Genomic DNA, 21,516 nt, shown 5'->3' with positions numbered 1-21,516 from the left:
CTCATGACTTTTTCCATCATGTACATAAATCAGCAGGTTAAATATATCCACTGTCACTAAGCCAGTGCTGTTAACACTCAGCACACTGAGGACCTGCCCGTCCACAGCTTCACACATCTCCTGATACTGGGTCACCACCACATTCCACCAGACAAAGAACTTCGCTGCTGAGATCCCACTGAACCCAGACGATGTGAAGGAGGGACTTCACACACAAGAACACATGGTTCATAACCAGCGAGGTGCAGTTTTAATCAAAAGCATCATTCATAAGATTTCAATAAAACTTTTTTTAATTATGTTGCATGAATTCACTTCACTTCAGAAGCAAATGAGAGATAATTACACCTCTATTTACAAAATGTAAAAATTCTTCTGCTCCATGCATCAGCTGCACAATCTAAAACATATTTCTGATATTCACATACAAAATCAAATGTAGTTTGGTCAGGGGAAGTTCTCGCACCATGAGCTCTTTATTCCGACAGGAATAAATAAATAAATAAATAACCAGGCTCCTCCCACTTGTTCTTTAAATGAGCCTCACGATAAAATGAAATTAGAAATCAAGTTAAAGTATTTAAGACAAGAAAGAAGCAGTTGGCCGTCAGAGAACAGGAACTCTTGATGATTTCAGATCCTTTTTAAACTCCAGCGAAGCTGCAGGAGAACAGAATATATTTTGTCTTTACCAGGCTTCTGACTCTCTTCACTCTACAGTCTACACTCAAAGGTCAAAGGTCCGTCACTTTGTTCTCCACGGCGGCAGCAACCTGCTGGAGACGGTAACCCAGCTGCATCTTCTGGGCGTTGGGATCGTCCTCTAGTGCCGTGATGATCTGGAGGAGGAGGAGGAGAAGGAGGTGGTGATGGAGAGATGCAGGAGCAGGAGACCAGTACAGTGCCAGTTTTGGGACCTCACCTGGTCATAGTACTTGTTGATGTACTTGTATAACTCCTGCAGGGCCACCAGGCAGGTGATCTCTCCAGAGCAATTCTGCAAAACAGGTGACTGTTCAGAGGTGGAGGGGGAGGCTGGAAGACCAGCGGGATTTTTAGTGAGACTGACCCTGGACAGCTCTGCCAGGGCGGAGTTCATTTCCTGGTCGCTTGCTGAAATGGTTTGTTGGATATCAGCGTAGTACCTTCAGCAGCAGGAGCAGGAGAGAAGTGGGGTTAGAAGTAGCTGTTGCACTGGTCATTTACCTGCAGGTCTGGTCCGGCTCACCTCTCCACCATCTGCTTGTAGCGTGGGATATCTCTGGCATACAGCAGCTTGTTGATGGGGGAATCCTGAAGGAAGGAAGGAGAAGTGAAGACCCTGCACCTCCACAACAATGTTCCATGGAAAAACGGGAGGATCTGATGTTACCCTTCCAAGTTTGTGGTCAGCGAGGGTGCAAGAGTCCATGAAGGTCTGAGCTATAACTGACAGCACCGCATCCACGTTGTCTGAAGCCTGAACGTCGAAAATGAACTGAGGATTCTTTAAGATGTTGATCCAGAACCTCAGGGGTAAACTGTTGAGTTTTCAGAATCAGAATCATATTTATTGGCCAAGTAAGTGCAAGCACATACAAGGAATTTGATTCCGGTAGATGGTGTCTAGTACAGAGTAGAAAACAACAACAACAACCACCATTTTTACCGCCATTGAGAAGGTTACTCAAGCTTTTATTGCATCAAACAAGTTCAATGTGAGTCTAGCTACTTTCACATCTTCACAAAATCCATCTATCCCAAATGTTGAAAATGGATGGAGAATAAATCCCAAAACAGGAAAGTATCAATATTTCAAGAGTGAAAGGGTGAACATGCTGCTGGACCAGACGAAGTACCTGTTGGTTTTCCAGATGTGCACGGTCTCAGGATCAGTGATGTTGTGCTGCAGGGCCTGGTCGTCCAGCATATCGAAGAAATACTTGACTGCCAGTGGCACCGGCTGGCTGGTGCTCAGAATGACCTGGAAGAGGTCGTCTACAAACTTCTGCAGAGTCCCCTGCAGGACAGAACCAGCACGCTTAGTGTCTGTCTGTCTGTCTGTCTGTGTGTGTGTGTGTGTGTGTGTTTGCGGAGTGTGTTGGCTGCACCTTGACTGACAGCAGGCGTGTGAGGTAGATCTCAGGGATGGCCTTGGCCCGCTCCCGCTCCATCAGGCTGCCCCGCCGCTGTTTGGGCTCTGGTTCCTCACTGGATTTCACCAGGTGCCAGAGCAGCACCCCACCTTCATCACCGTCCTCCAGCATCGGCGTCTCTAACAGCGAGGAAGGAGGGACGCGGTATGAAGACCATGGTCTTCATACCGCGTGGTCTTGGAGGTGCTTTAGGGGGAGTACTCACTCTCGCCTGGTACGTAGTCATGGCTGTCATGATGAATGTGTTTGCTGTGATGAGGTACCAGAGTCACGGTGGCGCCGTCTGGCACCTGGTGACAGAACATCAAAACAGAGCATGCGCTTCAAAACAAATATCTTCAATAAACATGTCATCATCAAAAAAACCTTGTGCCCTGGTATCATGGTGTCAGCTGACCTTGTAGTGTTGTAAAGTGTTGAGGCGTTTCCATGACCCCTGCACCACTGATGTCACATCTTCATCAGACAAAATCAGGTGTCCTGCCATCCCTGCTCGCCATTCTTCACCGCATCATTGACAGAAAAAATGAGAACTGTAACACTGTACATTGGCAGCAGCTTAAAGAGTACCCAATGGCCACATGAGCACCCAATGAGCACCCAATAATGAGCATTAACATTGACATTTACAGCATTTACCAGACGCCCTTATCCAGAGCGACTTACAATCAGTAGTTACAGGGACAGTCCCCCTGGAGCAACTTAGGTTAAGTGTCTTGCTCAGGGACACGATGGTAGTAAGTGGGGTTTGAACCTGGGTCTTCTGGTTCATAGGCGAGTGTGTTACCCACTAGGCTACTAACACCCTTACTCAAAGGCCACAGAGCAAAAAGTAATCCTGAGGGCAACCAAGACTCAAAAAGGGGACTCCTCCTCCTCCTCAGGTCTCATGCAACAATGATACATGACAGAGATGTGTTCTGATTTAAAAATCCATGACTTTGGCTGAACCTGGAAGTGAACTCTTACCCAGGTGGAGGGAGTCAGTGCAGGGCCGCTGGGAAAAGGAAGTGCCTTTCCAGGTCTGTTCCAGAATTTTCTCCTTCACTTGTGTGATGGTGTCACAGTCCAGGACCTTGGTGGGGACAGTCTGGGCCTCACCGGCACTTCCACCAGACACAAGGACATTCAAGGTCTGGAGTGGGAGATGGACAAACTAACCAGTTAATCTGGTTTCGTTTGAATGAACTTGTACAGGTTCATGACAGGCAGCAGATGAAAAATAGTGTGAACTTTACGCTGTCCAACAAGGTGACCACGTCCACAATCTCAGGCCATCTCAGTGTGTGTGTCTCACCAGGATGCGGTACTCCACATCTTCACGCAGAAGACGGTTGTCATTCAGGGTGTACTTGGCTTTCCCCGTCACAGCGTCCACTGGGCCCTTGTCCACCTGGTGCTTAATGGCCTTGAAGAGCATGTAGAAGGATTCTCCTGCTGAGTCCTGAACAGAACATCAGGAGTGTTACTGGAGTCAAGGATCCATCCACTTCTACATATTATGGATATAAGAGCACTTCGGTTCATGGTCTCACACATTCAACAAGACTATCATGTAGGATAGACAGCAGCAGTCAGGAGATGCAGCCCACCCTGAGGAAGGAGTAAAGACAGATCGACATCCAGTTCGTCAGCAGCTTCTCCACGACGGACTCGGTTCTGAAATCAGGAGGAAACAGACGAGTTCAGTGTCGCTTGTATGGATTTTCACCGTGTGAGTTCCTCTGTACCAGACGGTCTCACCTCCTGAGCATGAGTTTGGGGTTCCTGCTTGTGTACTGTTCCACCAGGTCATTCAGCAGCGTCTTCAGTATGTCGGTGAAATACTCCAGCTTTCCGTGCAGGGCAACGGTCAGCAGAGAAGCCACATACGCACGGTCCCGGGGGGAAAAATTACGCTGGACCTCCAAAGTGTGGATGAACTTCCAAAAAATTGTTGAGAGGAAAAATTGTCACATCGGGTAAGCCCACTGAAACATACTGTATGTGATTTTGGGCTATATAAGAAATAAATGTTGTTGTTGTTGTAGTGGTATGAACCAGTAAGGATGGAGCTCGGTTACCTTGGTTAGAAAGAGTTTGCTGTTGAGCAGGTTGGACAGCTGCACCAGGCCCTGCTCCACTGTCGTCTTGCGACCCTCCTGCACGTCCAGACCCCTGCGCAGAGGCGGTTCCTGGTGGCCAGGGAAGAATATTCTCTCTGCATAGGTCCTGTAGTCTAGGAATGGGATGCCTGACCCCACCAGATCACTGGACATGTCCATCATCTCAGTCATCAAGTCTAATAAGAGGCAGATGATACACAGATCTTTATATTGCTTCTCTGTATAAACATAATAATAAAAATCATCCAGGTTCAACAGTCTTTACCAGTAAACTCTTTTTTGCAGCGGTCCCTAACACTCGTCTCCAGGTTCTCCAGTTGGATCTGAACCTTCTTGTAGTCCCTCAGAGCTTGTTTGCTTTTTCTCCTGTAAGAATGAAAGAATTGTCCTCCAAAACTCATTTAGACTCAAATTGGGTTAATGAGCAGAAGAAACTGCAGCATTATGTCAGGCCTGAAAGACTGTTAATGAATGCTCTGAAGAACTTTGGACAGCATACGTACCTGTATATGAGCACAATGACCAGAACTATGAGGGCTACAATGGAAGCTCCCACCCCAACGCCCACCTGGGCCTCCAGAGGGAAGGTGGGATGGCCCTGAGTGTCATACTGAACCTTTCCCAGCGAGAAGTTTAGATTCCCCATTCTCACCTGAGAGACAACAGGACAGAGAGACTCATCACAGGGAGAATCACATGGCAAACACAAGAACATGACTTGTTTTTATTAAGTTCCCTCACAGTGAACTCAGGGAGGGACTCTGGACCTTCATACTTCTTGGTTGACAGTGACAAGGGCTGATGGGAAGGTGGCTCACAGTACAGATGGTTCCTGGTGAGAGTTTTGACGCCACAGGAATCTTCTCCAATTCGAGCCACCACTTCCTCTTTAAAAATGGCCAAGTCCAAGTTGTTACCCTAATAAACAGTAGACAGAACCCATCAGGTTGCGATAACTTGATGACTGTTTCAGGTTAGAGGACAAGAGCCTCCTACCTCCACAGATATGATGCTGCCAGGCTTGTGGCGGTATGGCTTGCTGGGGTTGTGCTGGTTGAGTGGCTGTAGGATGGGGTTCTGCTCATAACTGAAGGTCTCTCCACCACCAACAGCATCAAAGCTGAACTGCAGGCTGTCTAGAAGGAATTCTACCTTCACCGATGCATCACAGGCTTCAGGTCCAACTGCTGGCGTATGGCACAGGATCAAGGAGGAGCTGTTCACCATGCAACGTTCCTCAAACTAACAAGAAAGAGGACGTGAAGATCAATCATGGTTCTCCAACCATGCCCATCAAGGGACTGTGACCCTCTGAAGGTCCTATAATTTGCTGATTTGGCTTCAGCATCAGAAAAAAAAAAACGACTTACTGAGAACCGCTTCCTGGGTGAAAATTCAGAAGCTAAAAGCATCCACACACAGACAACAACTGACCTGTTTAATTTCACACAGCATTCCCTCAGAACAGCCTGGATCTGGAACTATCCTCCGTTGCCTCCTTTCAGGACGTCCAGTCTTCCTCCTCTTCTGTGAGCGTAATTGTAGGGGCAGGAGAGTCACCTGAATACGTGGCTCCTGGACGACATCCAGGTTGTGTCCAGTCAGTCGAATCACCCGGCCACCGCTGACAGAACAATGGAGAAGAAGTAGGCTTCAGCAGGAAACTATAACGATTTACCACACTGATCATTTGCGTAGCAGTAATGTAGAGATGGTGGTGGGTCCTACCTGATGAAGCTTCGAGAAGGTGCAGCCTGTGTAATGTTGGGGTTCAGGCTGTAGTGATAATGAACTGCCTGTAGATGACGCTCTATCCCAGAAAATCTAACCTCTACCCCACTCTCCCCAGTTCTGTTGCTGCTGCCAGTCACACATTCAATCCGATGGTCCTGGATCTCGGAGGAGCTGCAGATTTTTCATATTGAAACAAACAAAACTGAAACAAACAAAACTGGCCTGAACTGGACAGAACTTGGATTGGATCTTTAAAACTCACACAAAGCAGGGCACTCCTCCGACAAGAACCGTCACTTCGGCAAGATGACCTGTCCTCAGCCTTTGGCCAGTGATGATGAGTGAAGTTCCTCCTGCTATCGGCCCCTTTTGAGGGAATAGACCAGACAGCACAGGGTCCTGTGGTCCAAAAACAGGTTTTACCTGGACGTCCAGGTGTGACATTTCCACCACATCTGAATCAAGCCATATCAAATTAGAAGATGACGCAGCATTACCTGATAGTAAAACTTCTGAGCCGAGAGCCCAAGTCCACCTCCTTTAACCTCAACCAACACTGGTCCACTCCGTTCCCCCTCGCTGGCGGTGGTCTCACAGACAATCCTGGACATAATAAGTGTAGGTAAATTGTGCATCTTCACACTTCAACTCTTTAAAACCCTTTTCAGTACCGAGATGAGACTTCATATAGGCTCAGAAGAACATGACAAGGAACACCAGCCACCATGACAGAACTCTGAATGTCTTCTGCTTTCTGTCCAAGGTTGGACCCAGATATGGTGATGACCGTGCCTCCCTGGATGGGAGCAGACAGCGGTTCAACCTGCAACGAAGAAGCTGAAGAATAAGAAAAAAAGTGCCCGAAACATTCATAAAGTGCGCCTGTTGGTGAAGAGACCAGATTACCAGGTGTATGATGGGTGCTGGGCAGATCTCCTCAGTGTTGTCTGGACAGGAGTGTCTGTAGACACATTGGGGGTGTGTCCCTCCACACCAAGCGCAGTCGTATCGAGTATCTGCCGTGAGGCATCGACTGCAGTCGGACCGTTCCACCGAGCAGTTGTACAAGGTCACTGCAGGGTCACGTACAGTCACACACAGCATCGGATGCACTTAGAGGCAAGAAGAAGAGCTGCAGAACATCTTACCATGCAGATCCTGAGCACTGTCCATCAGGAAGCTGTTCCTCCTCCTTACTGAAATCCTGGCATCATATTCCTCCACCAGAGCCAAATAGGAATACTGCAGCACCACACCAAAACAAGGAGGACAGAATTCTTCAGCCATTCATCCACAGCATCAGCACACACCAAAACAGAGAAGAGTGGAAGACCTGGTGGAGCTGGCAGGTAATGAAGAAGAGGGAAGGCTGCATTTCATCCGCCTCCACGTAAGCATCCACCACCACCGCCTGCTCCTCAACGGCAAGAACACACTCGTAGTCCAGGTCCTCATCCTTAGGACACGAGGAAGCATTTCAACAGGGGCGTCAGGACGTATAGGAAACTAACAGGAAGTCTGGACATTGCTCTACCTTATAGAGATGCAGGTTCCGCCCCGTCAGGGTGATTTTTCTGTCCACACTAACCGGCAGTAGGGAGACGCCCTGGATTCTCTCAATACAGGGACAGGCGGAGGCACCACTAATCACCAGAAACTCTTCATTCTCCTGTCCACATAGACAATTACTTTCTGAGATGATTTTTATCTGCATTACGCAAATTTATATTAGCATAATATTTACATTGCGCAAATGAATGAATGAATATAAATGAAAAGGCGTGTGTATATGGAAGACAGGCCACATAATCCAGCAGCTGTGATGGGATTATTATGATGAATATTTGTATGTGTATGGCTCATATTGGGCTTCGCATGGCAGCACAGACTCACCGACAGGAAAAAGTCATCAAAGTCAGAGAGGTAGTCAAGGTCATGAGCATGGGGGAGGACATGCTGAGGGTCGTCCAGTTCCCCCTGCCCAGAGGACACAGCGCCAGCTGAAGACGCAGAGATGTCTGTTTGGGGCAGGGCGCCGTCCTCCTCAAACTCTGCTGCCATAGCAACCAGTGAAGGGTCAGTCTGAGTGGTGGTAAAGAAGGCATCTGTGCCAGTGGATGGATTTACCACAGCAGGTTGGTCATGAAAAGGGTATTTCGTGGTTACCATGACAAGAGTCACATTGTTCAGTACTGCTTCCTCCACATCCTGCTCTCTGAACTCCACCTCTGAACTGGGTTTAGACTCACTGGTTTGGTTTGGCTGGAGACCCCTGGAGTTGCTCTGGGTGATGGTTGTACTCTGGTGGACCAGGTGTGGCAGCAGAACTGTGCTTGTTGGGACTGGGGGCGAGACCATGCTAGGCTCTGGCATAGTGGGAGGAGTTACAGGTGGGGTTGTCATAGCAACCATGGCTTTTTCTTCGGGTGTGACTAAAGACAATTGTGTAGTTGTTGCTGATTTAGTTGAGGGGGGAGCAGAAGTTGGGAGGGTGAACTTCACAGGATGAAGGACATGATGATGGGAAATAAACACAACAATATAACTTAAGATGCATTCATGAGTTAAATTAACACAAGAAAGACAAAAAAACAAAGTAATCATGAGATGGACATGAAGGCACGTCAGCTGGGTGTGATGGACCCTCTTTAAAACTTACATGTTGGTTGAAAATGATCACGCCATGGCTGCAAGTTGGCTTGTGTGTACACATGTGCTGATGAATGCACCAGTTGCATTTCCATTGGCTGCTTACACACCCAGTACACCTAAAAACGAAATCCGACAGCTCTGTGTATTTTCTACATTAGCCTTCTGTAAACAGTATAAATGAATCAGAAGAATGTCGCTGCTTTCGCCTGCTGTTTTCCACGCCGGTATCGATTCCTACTTTTACTTTTACTTGCTGCAAATACATTTTATTAACATGTAATGTTACGCAAAGGTAAATACTGTTACATCTCATGTAAAAATCTATTCACACTCACTGTCGCGTAATACATAAGTAAAAAGGTCTCATCCCTAATTCAACATGTATAGTTACTTTTCCATCGTCAGCACTGAGAATTTCATTTGTCCAAAGAGCGTATACAGAGCTTACATACAAGCAGAGTCAGAGATGTTCAATTCTTTTTAGACACAAGCAAGTTGCTTCCACACTAGCAACCTGGTGATCTCCCTCACAAGGACCATCCTTCGCCAGATTTTCCCCACTCAGGAAGGCATCCGCTGAATCTCACAGAAAAACAGCTCCTGGAGCCAGAGCGCCTGACATCAGAGGAAATGTTAAAGTGCTGGCTAAAGCTAGAAATAGAAATGGCACTAACAATGTACGGAAAAGACAATCGGGAATCACCAAAACAGACGTCTGAGGCAATAATATGCTCTGGCCCCACATGTAATAGATTAATGGAATTAAATAGCTGTCTGTCTGTTAAGTGAGTTTCTGGGCAAAGCCTGGTCTTTTTAGATGTGATGGTGTCCATCTTGGAAGTAGAAATTTGGCTCGTGGTCTTAGTTCTCCAAACACATGACCTACTAGAGCTGAGACCAGGCAGAAAACATCCAAAATAATTTAGTACAAAATAAAGCTACCCAACCTGATTCTAGCAGTCTGTGAGCTGGTTATCAGCTTGTTAAATATTAGATTCCTTGCATCAAATCATTGGGGACATTATTAACGATCATTCCCTGCATTTTATCTGCCTTATTGAAACATATAATGAATATCTAGCTTGGACCAAGCCCACCCCTCTAGGTTATAAAAAAGATCATTGTCCATGTACAAATGGTATTAATGAAAAACTCAAGGAAACCTACATCCTTTGAAATCATGGTAATACAGATTAAAGTCATGGTAATGTTATTCTTAAACGAATTTGCAGTTTCATCTACAGAAAAAGCAATCTTCGTTATATATACACATGGAGAATAATAATGATTTTAGAACTGCATTAAATTCTGGAGTCTTTCGGAATGAAACAATATGTTGTTGGACCCACTCACTGCCTCAACCACACTCTGGATTTGATACTCAACTACAATATTGCAGTAAGCACCGTCAAGATCAGTCAAGTAAAACTCTCTCACACTGTTACTTTTTCCAAAACCTTGGATGAAGTGGCACCAACCCAAACGAAATAAATTACGACAAAAAATGAGCTCCCTCAAATGTGGGGGGTGTCAACTGTATGTGATTTTGTGATATATAAGAAATAAATGTTGTTGCTGTCTTCAGCTGCCCACCATGCAGGCATGCATGGCATGTGCTGAGACAGCTGAGCTCTTTGCCTCTTCTATGCCACTTCAGATTTTCTGTCATATGATACACAAACATACATGGATTAAAAGGCCAGTATTCCTGTTGGGCACCTACGGTTTATGGAGGATGTGCCGCTGAACAAGACCACAGTCATAAAAGCTGAAGTCCTCCATGGCCACAGTGACGTTGAGGAAGCGGAGATACAGGCGAACCATCACAGAATCTGGACAATAAAACATTTATACATTAACCGGACAGCAGTGGTGTGTGTGGTGTTGGCTTGGTACATGCGGTTTAGTTCTGGTAGGTGTGGTACGTGTTATTTTGTGAAATAGGAGTGTATAACGTGAGGTGCTTTATTCTTCATTAATGCTACAGGTGACTGATGACAGGAACTCATATCATTACGTACTTTAATATTCAGTGGATAAATTAAAACCATAAAACACCAAACAAACAGAACATTCATTTAAGTCAATATTTAGACAAAAAAATACAAAGAAAAAGTAAAGACAATAGCTTTGGCCCAAAAGCTTAAAAGCTGTCATTCCATCTGAATTCATTCCAGAATATCTTTCCACAACCAGAGGTCAGGTAGAAGTTTGTGGAGAATCCAGCAAACATATCAGATTCCTGGCAGAAGCAGACGATAAATTGAGGAATTTATAAGGATTTCATCTTGCTTTACTCACCGTCTCCTGGACCAATAGGTGGCGCTTTGCTCTTATCAGGTGTGGTACAGGTGACTGTGGTGTCCTGGGTGACAGCAGGTGTCTCCAGCTGGTGGAAGACGCAGGTGTATGACTCCCCCTCAGACAGGCGGGGTAGCCCAGGAACCTCCAGAAGAACCTGGCGAGCAGAAGAAAAGAGTAAATATGACTGAATAAGTGACCTGCACTGGACTGTGTGCTGCTTAGACGTACACTGGTCTCCTCCCCATGACTGGCATTCTGGGGGCTCATCAACGCAATGGTCAGACACTGTGGCTGCTGACCATCAAAACTCCACAACCAGTGACCCTGCAGTGACCCCCTCTGACACTCAGAACGCAGGCCACACCTGAAGTAAGAGAGGAGAGAACCATTTGGAGGAAATTCGGTTCCGTGTGTGAATTTGGATTTGAGATGTTAGTCGACTCACCTCCCCTCCAGGATGCACCAGCCACAGTATGGGTCATGTGATGCCAGACAAGACGGACAGTCCACATGCGAGTCACATTCGGACACAGGACGTTTCTCCACCTGCATGTAGTGGCATCACAACTAGGATTATCAGACAGCAAAGCTATCTGATGATAGAAACTCTATACATTTTAAATATGTTAATAATCTAAAATAATTGTTAATAATAATCATAATAATGATGTTAAGTCATTGTTAAACTATAAACCATATCAAGACATTTAGTCCCACAAACACACATCTTCCAACCCATCTTTACACGCTGACACAATCTTACGCTGGGAATGGGTGTGTACCCATTAATCACAATAAACGGCGGCTATAATATATTTTCCTTCAACAGGGTTCAGAAGGAGACTTGCAACAATCTGAATGCTCACCATATTGCTGGTCATGATGAAGAGGTGTTTCTGCTCATGGTCCAGGATCAGGTCAGGGGTGATTGGGGAGTCTGGCAGGATGGGGATGGTAGCGTACATTTGAGCTCTACCTTCTCTGCCAAGAAACACCTACAGACACAGAATTGTTCCACAGAAACACACGTTTACAAGACTGGTCCTCATATTATTTCTAGCACTCATACTTCTAACTGTTCAGAACAATAAAGACATGGGTCTGTACAGAAATGCAACACGATACGTCTGTAAATGTGCTTAATGTCCCTTCCATCCTATCACTGCAGGAGTAGATTTCACCAAATCCAATTCTGATGTGAGAAATTGAATCTGCAGGACAGGTGACATGGTTAAACATCTCAGACACCTTCAGCTAAGAGCTTCACAGACTGCGTTTAACACGATTACGTGTGATTCAGATCTGGTTACCTGCACAGGAAATCATTTCTCCCTTACTCTACATCAACTGTATTAATGTGTGTGTGTGTGTGTGTGAGAGAGAGACCTGTGTGTTCAGGTGATTATATCGGAGTAGAAGAATCATATATATGGGCTGTTGTATATGCCAGGCTGTTGTGTATGTGTGTGAGCATGTGTGTGTGTGTGTTGCTGCTCTGTGGGGATGTGGTGGAATTCTGAGAGGGGTCTCACACACACATACAGAGTATACACTTACACATACACATATTACTCATAATCTTCATAACTCATCACCTTATGCACATTTCCCTTAGAGTCACCCAAAAACACAACGGTGTGGTCGTCTCTCATGTCCACAGCCACAGCAGTAAGACGAGCATCAGGGCTGTCCAACAGTGGCTCCGCCTCAATCTGCACTCGACTCGCCATTGGACTAGGGGTGTGGTCTGAGCCACAGGGGTACGCCCTCAGGGTGTTCTAGGGGGAAAAAGCAACGTTGTTGACTCTCACTGAGCCTCCCTCTCACTCCCCCTGCTGTAAAAAACATGAAACATCTGACTTCATTAATACAGATTCCTCATATTTCCATCAAAGATATAATGGATAACGTGGAGGTTACAATCCTAAAGCCTACTGGCCTTGTTCCTCTGTGTCTGCCTGCTTCACTTTACATAGTCTGATGTCTAATTGGCCCTTTAAAAGAAAACAAGCAAACAGTCTTAACATTAATGTGAAATGTCAGTGGATTTATTTGGATGAACATACTATAAGTCAAAGCAGATCATCATCCAAAAAACCATATCTCACAAAAACCTTACTGTTGGCAGACTGGCACAGCTGGACTTGACGTCATATTCGATATATGCCACCTCGCCCTCATCCTCATGCACGCCCAGATGGGTGTAGCACAGGTCTCGTGTCAAGTCCATCCGAGCGTCCAGCTCCCTCAGAGAGAAGACACAGAGAGCAGACTCTTCTCCTGGACCAAGACTGGAGCTCACCCAAGTGGAGAAGACGCCCACCAGCCACTCGCCGTCTACACCCACCCTGCTCCTGCGGCCAACCTGTGCAGCCTGCAGAAGACTGTAGTTCTTCCCTGATGCCCTGGAGTGGCAGAGGAGGGGCACCTCCACATACGAGTAGTAAGCTGGGTCGTCCACGCAAACCCGAGCGGCGTAGGTGCGGTACTCCCTTGAAACCCCCTTGAGGTCTCTACGATAAAAAAGGAAGTAGATGTGCCCCTCCTGGGAGAACGTGGTCACAAAGTGGTGGTCATACTCCGACTGGCGGCCCGCCACGGTCAGCTTGGCTGTCTCCTCGTAGGAGAAGATGGGCTCTGTGGTCAGGTGGCGCGTGGAGATAGGCGGCTGGCTGCCGGTGTAGCCCCGGCCCACGTACAGCACGGCAGCCGCATCTGGCCGTGGCCGCACCACCAGTCCCACGGTGGACACGGCTGGGTCATTCGCCGCCACGTGCTGAGTGTCCACAGGCCTCTCGGCCAAGAAGAGCACCTCACTCACCGTTGCGAGGCTCCGTTTCTGGCAGGTGCCCTGGTGGACACTGCCACAGGTGATAAGCTCCATGGAGTACGGATCCACCAGAAGGAGCTTGTTGTGGTTGCTCACCTGGCTGGCATGGGGGCAGCTGGTCTCTGTTACCGGTGGCAGGCAGTCCTTACTGTCCCAGACGGGACCCGTTCTTTCCTCCTGCACCAGCCGCATGCCGTCCAGGCCATCGAGCTGGAAGAGACGGTCACGTGCCCCGATGTAGATGGTGCCCACTGAGGGATCAGGGTGCAGAGCCAGGTGTTGGAAGGTGGTGCCAGCTGAGGAGAAACGAGGGTAGGTGAGGTTGGCCTGGATTCCAGTGGCACCCAAGAGAATGGATGGGAGCAGGATACAGATGAAAGCCATAGCAATTCAAACACTGAGTAAAGGGAGAGAAGAGAAATCAATCTGTCGGTAGAATGTCTTTCTCATGAAATCATAACATGATAAAACACTGATATGATCATAAGTAAAAAAGAAATGGTGTATTTTGAGATTTGTATTTTATATCAGAAAAAACTATTTCTCACCATTTGCCACAGTTTTTGATAGCAGAAGGCGTCTGTCCGTCGGTTATTGAGTGATGCAGTGCATTTCTTTCAGGTTAATCTAAAGGGAAACATATAATGAATGCAATGAAATGGCACTAAATAAAATGGCTGATGACAATCTGAACTTTATCAGCGATAATAAAGGTGAAGAGAATGAACAACAGCAGAGATGTGACCATGAACGACTTGTCACCACCTCACTTCTGTTCATGAAGGCACGGAAGTGTGGAAGTCTCCCACCAGCCTGCACTGCCCGCCTGTGTTGAGAGGACACAGGCTCCCTTCACAGCTCTGGGGACCTTCAGAAAGTGACAGAAAGGCCCTCAGTGACTTACTGAGCTCATCTATAGACCCAGGAGGAAGTGGCACTTGGCCACACGTGCATGTAGTGCTCCATGATAATATTATTCATCCAAGCTCAAAAGTCCAATACTCGCCTAATGCAGCCTGCGGTATTCATGGGACATGATGTGCTGGTGCAACAAGCTTTATTTGCTTATAGTACTTTATCATTTTATTAAGTCAAGTGGACGGTGCAGAAAAACACTTCAGGCATTCCAGACATGTGAGCCAGAAGCTTCGGCCTCCTTGCAAGTGTTCCCAGGAAGGGGAGAGTCCAGCCCTCAGGGCTCCTGCAGAAGGACAATTTTTCATCTGCTAAATCATATATGGCCATAGCTCTTAACAGACCCTCACCAATTCCACACACTCTCACTTGCTACGATTTTCCTTGAAAAAAAGTTCAGATGGATGATAATTGACCTTTTGATTTTCCTGTTTCACTTGACCTGCTGAAGCTCTTCTGGGCCTGGATCTGCTCACCCTTTCTCAACGCAGCTTTCCATCCATAAACATCCAATGCACATTTCTCCTCTAACTTCAGATTACACCACCATTAGTCCCAAAATCCAACCTAATGAGGTCCGAGAAACTCATAAGATTAGGGCATGACCTGCAGAGAAGGCACGGTAAGACAGACAGACAGACAGTTAGATAGATAGATAGATAGATAGAAACAGGTCTTCCTTTTGTCCTGTGGTGTCTCCTTTTATAAATGTTTTAAGGGGGTTTATGCTTCTCTTATTAATGGTGGTCTGCCAAGTGAAGACCAAGAACCAGTGGGGCTTGAGCCCAATCATAAATAATAAAGAGCGTCTGAATAAACCCTGCAGGGGTTCTGCACCTGTTTCAGATCTGCGACCTGAGAGCTACTTAGTCTGAGCAGTGGGGAGTGTTTCATTATGGAGGCGCAGAGTTCAGCTGCTGGGGAAACCAGAGGAGGCGGTCAGTGAGAAGAGGCTTTCTATCTCAAACCCTACATTTAAACGACAGCAAACGACATACATTTTACAAATGATATTATTTATATTATAAAAAAATATATTATTCCAATTATAATTCTTATCATATGACATGTTGCTTTACTTTTTCATTAAAAGCTTCAAAAATAAACTGATCCCTTATAGGAAGCAAATTAAAACAAATATTTCCATATTTGTAGTAGGTCTCATCTAACAAATATAATCACTGAGGATCCCACTTTCCACAAGAAATGCAGACACTAAAATCATCTGACCTCAGATATTATTCTTTAACAAGATCATGTGACCACAGTCCTGACAGACACAGTTCCATCTCTGTGAAGATGTGAATGAAAGTCATAATAATGTTCGAATGAGCAATAATAATGACTGAAATCTGAGCTTCTGCCCACAATGTCCACAGTACAGGGCAGTAGGTCGGTGTCTGGACACACATTCCTCGTAAGGGACATTCCAGAGAGCTGACTGATGACAGCAGCTGGACAGTTGACCCACACAGCTGATGTTAACTCACTCAACTCTTTCATTTTAAAACCAATCAGCACAAAATTGTCCAAAATTGTGGTGGCCTAGTGGTTAAGGAAGCAGCCCCGTAATCAGAAGGTTGCTGGTTCGAAACCCGATCCGCCAAGGTGCCACTGAGGTGCCACTGAGGTGTTACTGAGCACCGTCCCCACACACTGCTCCCCGGGCGCCTGTCATGGTGCCCACTGCTCACTCAGGGTGATGGTTAAATACAGAGGACAAATTTCACTGTGTGCACCGTGTGCTGTGCTGCTGTGTATCACATGCTGCTGTGTATCACATCACTTCACTTTAACTGAAAAACAGACCTGTCAACCTGTCCACCCTGCAACACACCCCTCCACATAACAACACACCAGTCTTCCCTACAACACACCCCTCCACCCTCCACATAACAACACACAATACACCCTACAACACACCCACACTCCACATAACAACACACCCATCCTCCCTACAACACACCCCTCCACATAACAACACATCCATCCTCCCTACAACACACAATCCACCCAACAACAAACCCGTCTTCCCTACAATACACAATCCACCCAACAACAAACCCCTCCACGTAACAACACACCCCTCCACCCTACAACACACAATACACCCTACAACACACCCCTCCACATAACAACACTTCCATCCACCCTACAATAAACCTGTCCACCCTACAACACACAATCCATAAAACACACCCGTCTTCCCTACAACACACCCCTCCACATACACATCCAGCAACACCTCATCCAAAACAGACGTATCCACTGTAAAAAATGAGCCATCCACCCTGAAACAGGTCCAGAACTGTACAAGTACCCAACAATAATCTGCTGCTGTCTGGCAGACGATCTGGAATCTGCAGACCAGGACCAGCATTTCCAGATAAACCGAAGTCATAATCTATTTACGCATGTGCTACCAGACAGTATGGTTTTTTTCTTTTTTTCTAACGACCTGTCGGCTCTGCCACGCCGCTCTGTTTATTTACCCATGATGCTCGGAAGGTGGGCGTCACCTCAGCCAGCAGCACAGAGGGGCTCTTATAAGCAGAGTTCTTAACACAGAGTGCATTTACTGACCCCACTGTGGACAAACAGGATGCTGAACACTGGAGCTGCAGTCCAGAACAAGCATGGCTCAGTTTCTATGACTGCCACATAAACTGGAGGATGGAGTGAAAAAGTGAAAAATACGAGTTCAGGCCCATGTATGAAACAGAACGTAGAACATTCCTGTTATCAGATGTTCCAGACAGGCCTCAGAAAACACATCTTACTGACATGAAAAGTGCATTTCAAGTGAATTAAAACATTTCAGACAAACACTAGATGTTCAATTAAAAACACTAGACGTGATGCCCAGAAGCCTGGGTGGGTGCTCCTGCACTTGGTCCATGCCAGCTGAAACCAGGTAGGCTTGATGGACCAGGACTCCATGACAGTAGGTGCTGCCACCTTAACGTGGACTTCCTTACCTTGTGTTTAGTGTGTTTTGTTCCTGTCAGTACAACACATGCCTTCAGGTCTGTTCTTGTTTACGGCTTTTGGCAGTTTCCTTTGCTCTTTTTAATAAAATTCCTCATATCCCACCTCTACGCTTCCTTCACTGCTCAGCCCCGAGTCGTGACAGTATAATACAAACTATAAGTGAATGTAGCTACGAAGGCATCTAATGCTATACATTCCATTCACATGCATTCTGTTTTTTAATGCTGAATTATGACATTACCCATCATTACCCAACATATTAATTATTTCAATTCCCAAGAGCTATGTACACGATTCAAATAAAAATCAACAATATGACAATTTCTGATTGATTATTCTGATTATCCTATGAACCAGAAGACCCAGGTTCAAACCCAGAAGCAGGACACTTAACCCTGAGTGTCTCCAGGGGGAGACTGTCCCTGTAACAACTGATTGTAAGTTGCTCTGGATAAGGGCGTCTGGTAAATAATGTCAATGTAAATTCTGAAAATAATTAAATGGTTAATTTTGATGGTTAATAGCACTACTTTAATTTCACACTTACATGTATTATTCTTTTACCCCACTACCCCATTTCTTTTGTGTTACTTAGAAATGAGAAATGATTGAATGATGTTAAATCTCTCTTACTGTGAAATCCTTATTTCCTCTGCAACTCAGAAAAAGTTGATCGTAAAAATGTCAGTTTTGTGAAAGATCAGTACTGACAAAATTCTCTTTGCAGGAATGACAGTTTTGTTTCCATGCAGGAGGCCGCAGCTTTCACCGCCTTCTGTTGGAGGGTTGGCAGGAGGACAGCTTCATTTGAAAGACAATGGTCCTCCCTCTGAGACCCTCATTGTCCTCGCCAGCAGCTTGCAAATAAGAACGGCGCAAACTTCTAATGTGGCATCGAGGGTGGGTGGACGACACACACACACACACACACACAATGGTGAGTGATTAATCTTGAGCTCTCAATACATGCCGAGAAAAAAATCATTCCTGATCGATGGATGCCAAGTAGCAAAGCCAAGTCTTGGGATGTGGCGGTGGTGGGTGGGGGTCTGCAGGTGCTGGAGGCGAATGAGACAGCTGTCTGTTTGTGTCCCAGTCAAAAGGACCAAAGGAAAGCGAGCAGAATAGAAGAGCTCTGAAGTACGAGTTTCCGCTTTGGCTGATGGAAGGAGGAGACGCTGGGTCACGATGAAGGTCCTGAGGACCACCGACTCCAAATCAGTCTGAAACTCCTCCACGACATCTGCGCTCAAAATCAAGACAAAGGCTTCAACCCAAACCTAGTAAATATATCTTCGTATCTGGTGAAAATGTGTACGGATCAGAGCAGAACGGAGAAAATAAAGAATAATAAAAAAATTGATCAATTATCACTCCCAAATATCACGAGTCAAACCTAATAAATGGTCCACATTCATATCCACATATTCATATTCACATTTCTACTCCCACTAAAGACATTGCTCCTAGTCATTCATTACAGGCTGTTTTATTCACAGCGTATGCTTCTGCTGCGGGCTCCTCAGACCTCCAGACAAGAAATGTGATGTGACAGCTGCGCAGGGCTTGTGGACATCTAGTGACCATTTGAAGGTCTGTCCATGAACTTTATAATGAACCTGCCCCAATCCTGTCATCAGCTCGGGCATCTTCGTGCCATGTTAGGATGACATTTCACATTTTAAATTTGTGGTAATGAGAAGACCCTAAACGAGGTTCTTTCATCCACATTTAAAGTTCCAGGGGCAGATGATGAGAGCCTCCATTCTCCAGCAGCATGACCATGACGATTAGACGATTTTAATAAACGTTCTGGAGATGAGGGGTGTGAACTCTGCTCACTTGGCACAGCTGCCAGGCCTGGGCACCCAGGCAGCCTCGTCTCAAATAGTTGGCATTTCTCAACAGGGAACAGGACAAGTGGCTACAACAAGTGCCAGAGCACAGGAGCATGGAGCAAGCTCGTCCTGCAGAACCTTTCAGATGACGACTCCAGGATCAGCACATCGTTCACACCAGGCGCTCTGCTTTATTTTTAGCCCAGCCCGGTCCCGAACAGCTCCATGAGTGGGTGTGTCTCTGCCTGTGGGCTTCTACTGAGGTCCTCTGCTGCTGAGCTGCTCTGTCAGTGCAGTGTTCCACCCATCCGTGGCCCACAGAACCGGCGGCTGGAAAAGATTCTTCTCGGCGTAGCTCAGCATGAATGAAAGGGGCTTATTTACAGTGTCAACTCGCAGCAGACGTCCAGCGTCCAGCAGGAGTAAGTGGGGAAGAACATGGGAGCACGTGAGGCGCGAGGATGATGAAACACACACCCTGGGTGGGCGACCCCGAATAGAACACCGCAGACGTCATGAGCAGAAACAGTCGCCACTGAACCGACAAATCCTTCACATGCAGCATTTATAGTAGTGACCCATAAAATACACCCGTTTCCTCCATTATTACATTTACAGCATATAGCCCCGACAATCAGGAGTTACAGGGACAGTCCCCCTGGAGGCACTCAGGGGTCCTCATGTCCCAGATTCCAACAGCAGAAGTTCATACTCATTAGGAATTTTACGATTTTTAATTATGACCCCAGAAATATAGTTTATATGTAAATAGAGGTGTAACTGGCACAACCAGAGCAGCACACAATCTGGAAACGAGGTGACATTTCCTACAACATGTATAGGCTGATTGTTAGAGGGTTCTTTTATTCCAGACATTCTTGATAAAAGTCTGCTAGCAGGATGATAAGGATGAGAAGAGACATCTGAGTAGAAACGGACAGTATGTGAGGGTAGAATTTACATAAAGCATCAATTCAGAAAGAAAAACCCCTAAACAGCCTAATTCAAAATTAGAACCCTGAAGCACAAACTCAAGCTGGTCTGGTCTTTATTCTCAACTGCGGTTTAATTCATTATTATTATTTTAACAGCACAATCGCCGCAACAGGTTAAAACGCGGAATATTTCATACCGAACAGTTCTTACCTTCTTACCAAGACGGACGTCGGTCCGGTGAAACCGGCGACTTTTATTCTCTTTTACCGGCAAACGTGACGGCCGCTTCTCTGGAGCTCCGACTGGGCAGAGGGAGGAGAAGAAGGAGGGAGGAGAAGGAGGGACACTTCACTTCTCCAGAGGTTTTACTTCACTTCTCCGTCACAAATACAGAGATTTTACTTCACTTCCCCGTCACAAATACAGAGATTTTACTTCACTTCTCCAGAGATTTTACTTCACTTCCCCGTCACAAATACAGAGATTTTACTTCACTTCCCCGTCACAAATACAGAGATTTTACTTCACTTCCCCGTCACAAATACCGAGATTTTACTTCACTTCCCCGTCACAAATACAGAGATTTTACTTCACATCCCCGTCACAAATACCGAGATTTTACTTCACTTCCCCGTCACAAATACAGAGATTTTACTTCACATCCCCGTCACAAATACCGAGATTTTACTTCACTTCCCCGTCACAAATACAGAGATTTTACTTCACTTCTCCAGAGGTTTTACTTCACTTCCCCGTCACAAATACAGAGGTTTTACTTCACTTTTCCAGAGGTTTTACTTCACTTCCCCGTCACAAATACAGAGATTTTACTACAGAGGTTTTACTTCACTTCCCCGTCACAAATACAGAGATTTTACTTCACTTCCCCGTCACAAATACAGAGATTTTACTTCACTTCTCCAGAGGTTTTACTTCACTTCCCTGTCACAAATACAGAGGTTTTACTTCACTTCTCCGTTACAAATACAGAGATTTTACTTCACTTCTCCAGAGGTTTTACTTCACTTCCCCGTCACAAATACAGAGATTTTACTTCACTTCCCCGTCACAAATAC

The 21,516-nt window shown here is 46.0% G+C and overlaps 1 protein-coding gene across 1 annotated transcript; it reads right to left on the bottom strand.

The window, feature by feature from the left end:
* Positions 1–383: 383 nt before the first annotated feature.
* Positions 384–20,744, bottom strand: LOC114782643 (plexin-B1-like). The gene is made up of 37 exons (XM_028968527.1): positions 20,651–20,744; positions 14,309–14,387; positions 13,050–14,157; positions 12,526–12,708; positions 11,797–11,925; positions 11,376–11,476; positions 11,159–11,294; positions 10,928–11,084; positions 10,350–10,458; positions 8,634–8,742; positions 7,509–7,640; positions 7,308–7,430; positions 7,123–7,216; positions 6,881–7,047; positions 6,646–6,797; positions 6,472–6,577; positions 6,237–6,373; positions 5,969–6,145; positions 5,675–5,864; positions 5,237–5,482; positions 4,982–5,158; positions 4,744–4,892; positions 4,506–4,606; positions 4,199–4,416; positions 3,879–4,057; positions 3,728–3,794; positions 3,433–3,579; positions 3,105–3,270; positions 2,533–2,636; positions 2,341–2,425; positions 2,091–2,254; positions 1,839–1,999; positions 1,373–1,520; positions 1,229–1,293; positions 1,070–1,145; positions 923–997; positions 384–839 (listed from the first exon to the last, which is right to left on the bottom strand). Exons 3-37 carry the CDS (start codon positions 14,142–14,144, stop codon positions 735–737), a joined length of 5,730 nt encoding a protein of 1,909 aa, XP_028824360.1. The 5' UTR covers positions 14,145–14,157; positions 14,309–14,387; positions 20,651–20,744; the 3' UTR covers positions 384–734.
* Positions 20,745–21,516: the final 772 nt, after the last annotated feature.

The sequence above is a fragment of the Denticeps clupeoides genome, unplaced genomic scaffold (assembly GCF_900700375.1).
Source record: "Denticeps clupeoides unplaced genomic scaffold, fDenClu1.1, whole genome shotgun sequence".
NCBI lineage: Eukaryota > Metazoa > Chordata > Actinopteri > Clupeiformes > Denticipitidae > Denticeps > Denticeps clupeoides.
This window is presented reverse-complemented; position numbering and strand designations above follow the sequence as displayed.

Coding starts and splice junctions, on each gene's coding strand:
- LOC114782643 (XM_028968527.1), bottom strand. CDS start 14,144: ATGGCTTTCATCTGTATCCTGCTCCCATCCATTCTCTTGGGTGCCACT. Junction 3,580..3,727: donor GTCTTTACTCCTTCCTCAGG/GTGGGCTGCATC, acceptor TGTTCTGTTCAG/GACTCAGCAGGAGAATCCTT. Junction 1,294..1,372: donor CTGACCACAAACTTGGAAGG/GTAACATCAGAT, acceptor TCCTTCCTTCAG/GATTCCCCCATCAACAAGCT.